General features: G+C 44.4%; 1 protein-coding gene across 1 annotated transcript in view; it reads left to right on the top strand.

The window, feature by feature from the left end:
* The first annotated feature begins 764 nt into the window (after positions 1–764).
* The window catches only part of PAPPA2 (pappalysin 2), a 180782-nt gene continuing 175497 nt past the window's right edge, over positions 765–6049 (top strand). The window contains exon 1 of the mRNA XM_026703214.2: positions 765–2123. Within this exon, the coding sequence (XP_026558999.1) occupies positions 1631–2123 (493 nt within the window). The 5' untranslated portion in view covers positions 765–1630. The remainder of the gene's footprint in view (positions 2124–6049) is intronic.

Here is a 6049-nt window from a genome sequence, read left to right as displayed (position 1 = left end):
AGATGGAAGTTTCATCACTCCACCCCATGTTTTGGAAGGCAATAATCTTGTTGCTCATCTCCAGCAAATGTTTAGTATTAACTAATTCTCTTATTCCAAAAGATTCTCATCATATCAGCTGCAAGTGGAGATCTCCCCTGGCTTGCCTAGGGAGTTATTGGCATCTCTTTGGAGCCAACTGCCAGGCTTTGATTGAATGTAATAGTTTTGAATTAAACTGTTAATTGGATCTCAACATTACTGACTTACATAAAATGAATCATAAAATGCCCTCATTCTAAGCACATTTTTCTTCTTCAGTATCTTCTGGTTTGTAATGAGTACATTGCACTGAACTCAATGGGATTTACTTCAGAATAAACAAGCACATGAATCAAGCAGCATGTCCAGAGCATTTGTTTGGACTGTTTGAATTGTTCCAGGCTACACAAAGACAAAGTGCTTAGTGTCAGGATTTTATTGGAAGATCAAGTACCATCAACAAGGAGGTTTTGTGTGTGCGTGTGTGCAAGATATGCTTCTGTGCAAATATACCAAAGATAAAGATCTCCAGCAATTGTTAAGTTCACATAACTCCAAATCTAGAGGGTGAACATAATTCTCTGTAAGTTAAAACACCTATCTTTTTGCATGCAGGTTTTACTGGGAATAGGTTACCCATGAGTTGAAGGAACCTTGTGCCCAAGTAAATGTGCATTGGGCTATAAGTATTTGTGCAGTGTTGGAGACACTGATGTGAGATGGAAAGCAGGGCTGCTGCCTGCCTTGTTACAAACTTTAAAAATAAGCATATGAAGCCTAACAGTCAGAAATAAGTTCCAATTGCACTCTATGGTAGCCTCTTTAGGTTCTCTCTCCTGAAAATAAGCCCTGCTGATCACAGCAGATATGGTAGAAGAGACTTTGGCTTCCATCTTCCCCAGCCAATGTAGTCCTTAGTGAGGACCAAGCTGTCAAAGAAATTGCAAGCAACTCCCAAAGCAGTGGGGAGGAGCCATAAATTGGAAGGTGGGAGTCAGGCTAGAAGGGGCAGGGAGGTGGAGTAACAAGGCAGAATTTATGAGGCTGGACAATAGCAGAAGCAGCACCAATCTTTTCCAGAAGGTAGGGGAACTCCAGCGATCCAACCCTCTTCTGGCCACATTTGTCTGTCTTATTCGGTAATCTTAGCTGAACATCACCTGGAAAAAAAACAAAAACAAACTGGGGATACCCACGGCACAGAGCTGGCAGATCGTCGGCACTAACCTGCCTCTGACCTCAGGAGCGCAGCTTTTTTGGGGAGAAGAGGAGGAAGACTCGCACCTGAGAGCGCGAAAGGCAGAAAGAAAGAGAGCGCGAGAGAAAGCGCGAGAGATCGGGGCGGGAGCGAACAAAGAGGCTTTGAGGATGCTCTAACGAAGCCGCGGGCGGCCACTCGTCCTCACGGAGCCTTCTGGGAAGGGCGTTGCTGGCCGAAATGATGCTCCAAATCTTTCTTCGGCGCGCCAAGCAGAGAGATCAGAGGCCAAACACAACCTAAGCCCAGGAGCGCTCGGGAGCAAAGAAAGCATCCCGTGAAAGGGATCAAGTCGGGTTCGGGAAGGGCCTAAAGCAAGGAGAGCGCCGTACGAAAGCTGCGCGTCGGAGGATGGCTGGTCCACCTGCCTCGTCGCTCCTAGTGGCGGTGGTGTGGCTGCTGGCGCTAAAAGGCGCCCACCCCTTCTGGGGAAAGCAGAGCGAAAGCCGGTCGGCGGCATCCCTGGACGGGGAGCCTTGCTGGGTTAGCCAAGCCAGAGCCGCGACTCTCCCTCAGCACCCTTATGCGAGCTACCCGCGTCCGACTGTGGGAGCGTCGGCGGGGCACAGAACGGCGCCCTCGAGGCTCCGCCGCGCTCCCAGTTCCGACGGGAGCAGCATGGAAGACACGTGGGAAGAGAGCAACGTTTTCCCGCTACGCCAAAGCGCAAAAGCCGGCCCTTCTGCCCCAGCTGCGGATTCCGTCGCTGCGCTTTACTTCTCCGGCAGAGCCGAGCAACTCCTGTTGCGGCCGGGAGCCCTCGCCGAGCTGCCCCGTGGCGAATTCACCATCGAAGCTTGGGTGAAGCCCGAGGGGGGGCAGAGCAATCCGGCGATTATCGCAGGTAAAGTTGTGGAAGTGGGTTAGGCTAGGCCCGAGGGGCGAAGGACAGCCGTTCATAAATTTAAACGGACCGATAGAGAACGGAGGTTCGGAAGAAGCTGAAAGGGCAGAACTAGGCACAAAGTAGGTACACGTGACCCGTGACGCGGGCTCGTATCGCCTGCCGTGGGTCGAACAGCCCCGAATGTCTTCGGGCGTTGTGTTACTTGAAGTCTCCAATATTGTATCTGTGAGAAGGAGAAGGGACATCTGCAAGCAGCAGAGAGCCAGAGTAGTTGGTTTCAAACCTAGAATCCCGTGTGCTCGCAGTTGGCTTGTTGGCGTGCAGCACCATAAACTGGTCAAAATCACGATTAAACAACAACAACCACATTAGCTGCAGTAATAGATATTTGGTTTGATTTTCATCGGTAATTATCTTTTCTCCCCATTTCTTGATTTGCACTACTGAGGCAATGAAAGCTGAGATGCTGAACTGTATTCTACAGTTGCATAATATGCATTTTGTACTTAGAAATATGTTAAACATATTTAACTTGTTAGGTACATAAACATGGCTATTCAGGAATCCTTCTGTTACCTTGTCAGAATGTAGTATTTAATGTTCATCCCTCCCTTTTATACTTTTATTTTGCAACAGACTGTCATGTGTACTCTGTATGCAACAACAGCCTTTGCTATTTAAAGCTACTTTGCATTCATTATTCAGAAAGAAACTCAGTGAAGAGAGAGAACGCTATATATATATATATAGAGAGAGAGAGAGAGAGAGAGAGAGAAAGTTTAGAGAGAGAGAGAGATTGTTACTGCCCTGCTTTGCTGGTTAGTCCAGTAAAAGCTTATTCAAAAAAAAAAAACCAACCCTCTGTCCAATGCGTGATTTTATTTTGGAATTGTGAAAACAGTTTACAATGGGAAATACCTAGGAGGCTTCAGTTGGACCTAGTTAACACTGTGTTGCCCATCCAAGGATTTAGGCTAGACTGGAAGCTGGAAAAGTATCAGTGACAAGTCACTTCCTTCTGTTGCCAAGATCATTATACCACCTCCGTTTAAGTGCTGTTGTCCTTTACCCTGCCTGAATTGCCACTGTGATCACACATCTGCTAACAGGCAGTGACAGTTGTTAAAAGAACACTCAGTAGTTGATTATGGGGTCCTTGCTGAGTGACAAATATTGGAGGGGCCATAAGTGGTCATAGAGTTTCAGTTCCTGGAAGGTCCTATCTGATGGAGCAGATGAAGTGTGTGAGAGCAGGAATATGTGAAGAGTCAGTAAGTTGTACGTACACGTGCGTATGAATCTCCTAGGTCATCAGTAGACCAGAGTTGTGGGCTAAAAAAGATTCTTTGCTTCTATTGTATTAGAACTGATTAAAACACTAGAAAACAAAGACCTGGGTTCTGGGCCTACAGTATAAGGAGAATGTAATTGCTTAGGAGTAATGTTACAGAAAGCCTTCTCCAATATGTTCCTGCTAAAAAATGCTGGTATTAACAGCCCCCTCCCCATATGTGATGAATGACTGACTGTACCCAAATAGGTCTTGTCTGTGGTAGTCTCCCTGGTGCTTTGGATTGGCTTTCCCAGTGAGGCATGCCAGAACTGATTTTATTATCTTTCTGGTATCAGGCAAGGCATTTTTATCCTAGACCTTTTAATATAATGTCATGTCACTTTAAATAATTGGTATAAAGAATAAAGTAATTTCTGCCATTGTTATGTTTGCATTTTAGTCTAATGTCAAAGAATCATTTTAATTTAAAAAGTGAGATTGCAATTTCTGGCAGAATTCTGTTTTGAAGGGTGCTATGTAATTTTTTAAAATAAATAAATAAATTAAGGTATCTCAGATTTTTTTCATCAAGCTGCATGATAGATAAAGCTAGGCATGAGAGGGAAGGAATTATAAAGAAAAAAAATCCTGTAGTCCACCAAATATTGTAACCAGGAAGTTCACATTTATACCCAGTTGCAAGGTGGAAGTCATAGATTAATTGAATCAATCTGCCATAGATACCAGATTATGGGATAAAGGAGCAGTGCTTTATTTTATCAGGATTCCGGCAGTTGCATAGAAATATTTTATGAGTTGACAAATCTTGCTGTTACTTTCTTTTGCCTCTAGCTTGGATAATTTCTTCTTGACCAGACAGAAAGCAAATGTAAAAGTTAAAGCAAAAGTAAAGAGAAATTTAATGATTTTTAATCATGAGATTATATTAGGTAATGAACTACCGTGTTTCTCCAACAATACAGCCTCCACCAATAGGAAGGCCCAGCATGATTTCTAGGCATGAGGTGAAATTAAGCCCGGCCCCCAAAATTTAGCCTATTTAAACCATGGTTTTCCCCGCCTTTCTCACATTGTTCGTTAGAACTACACGAGGTGAAGAGAAATGGGCAGGGGAAGGGCGGGGGGGATGGGGAGAAAACTTGCCTTTAGGAGTGCCTTGCAGGTAGCCTAGGCTAGAATACCCCGATAACCAGTAGAAGCTCCCTGAAGGCAGAGTCCCCAGCCACTTCAGGGCATGGCGTGGCGTGGCTACCCGTGTCCCCTCGCCTTTAGGCAGTCTCTTTCGGGCGATGGAAGCTCCCCAAATGCAGTCACCAGCCACTTCAATTGGCCGGTAGAAGCGGCCTCAGGGTGAGCACACACACACACTCCCCTCGCCGTGAGGCCGCTTCTACCGGCCGATTGAAGTGGCTGGTGACTGCATTTGGGGAGCTTCCATCGCCCGAAAGAGACTGCCTAATGGCGAGGGGACACAGGCAGCCATGCCTCGCCCTGAAGCGGCTGGGGACTCTGCCTTCAAGGGAGCTTTCGTATGCCGAAAGAAGTGGCCTCACGGTGAAGGGAGTGCATATGGGCCGCTCTAGGTGGGGGAGGAAATTAAGTCACCCCCGAAAAGACGGCCTAGCCGTTTTTTCAGGGGTCAAAAAAAAATAAGGCCCGGCCTTATTTTTTGAGAAACACGGTAGTTAGTCATTTGAAGCAAAATGGAATCCTGTCCAGCAAGATGAATTGGTTTGCAAAGTGTTCGTTTACTTTATTATAAAATGTGAATATTACAATTTTTCTTGAAATCACTGACAACTGGGATGCTCAGGGTAAGCTTCCACAGTTGGAGTTGATGCATTATGTGTCTCTGAGTTTTTGACTCCTTCTGGACTGCCTGGACAAGACCTGCAGTTTTCCTGGCAAGCTCTTTTTTTAAAAAATTGTTTGGTATTGCATAGTTCCTAGGGCTGAGAGAGTGGGATTGATCCGAGTCACCCAGCTGGCTTTGTGTCTATGGCAGAACTCATGGTCTCCTGGTTTCTAGCCTGATGATTTAATCACCACACTAAAGTGGCTCTCAATACATCATGTAGATTGTACTGTTTGATGCTTCTAAGAATGTATTCATTTATTTGGCTTGCTATATTAAAGTCAAATTCGTAAAAACAGTGTCTCCATAGAGCCTAAGCATTTGCAGATAAATATAGAGATGAAATCAGGAAGTGCCTCCTCATTCATGATCTTTGAGGTTTACTGTGTAGCATATAGGAGACAAATAATACAGTGTAGTGAGAATAAAGTTTATTGAAATTTAGTGTGATATGGCTTGTAATTTTATTGATTTGTGTAATTTTATTGGCCACCCACTTTTAGTACCCAAAACTAAAAAAGATACACAAACAACATATAACCCAGAGTAAAATTCTCTAATAATAAAATCTACAAAGCAAGAGCCATTAAACAAATAACAAACATCATTTCCTGCTATTAAAATTATTAAAGGATGTGCTGTTTTTTCAAACTTGAAGCTTACAGCAGGCCTTTGGATCACATGCTTATAGAGTCGTATTCCAAAACAGCAGTAGGGAAAAACATGGACAAAAGCTAAATTTAATAGAATTTAAATGATTTTAAATCATATTAA

This window comes from Pseudonaja textilis, chromosome 3 (assembly GCF_049901715.1).
Source record: "Pseudonaja textilis isolate UNSWEBS1 chromosome 3, rPseTex1.2, whole genome shotgun sequence".
NCBI classification, from domain to species: Eukaryota; Metazoa; Chordata; class Lepidosauria; order Squamata; family Elapidae; genus Pseudonaja; species Pseudonaja textilis.
This window is presented reverse-complemented; position numbering and strand designations above follow the sequence as displayed.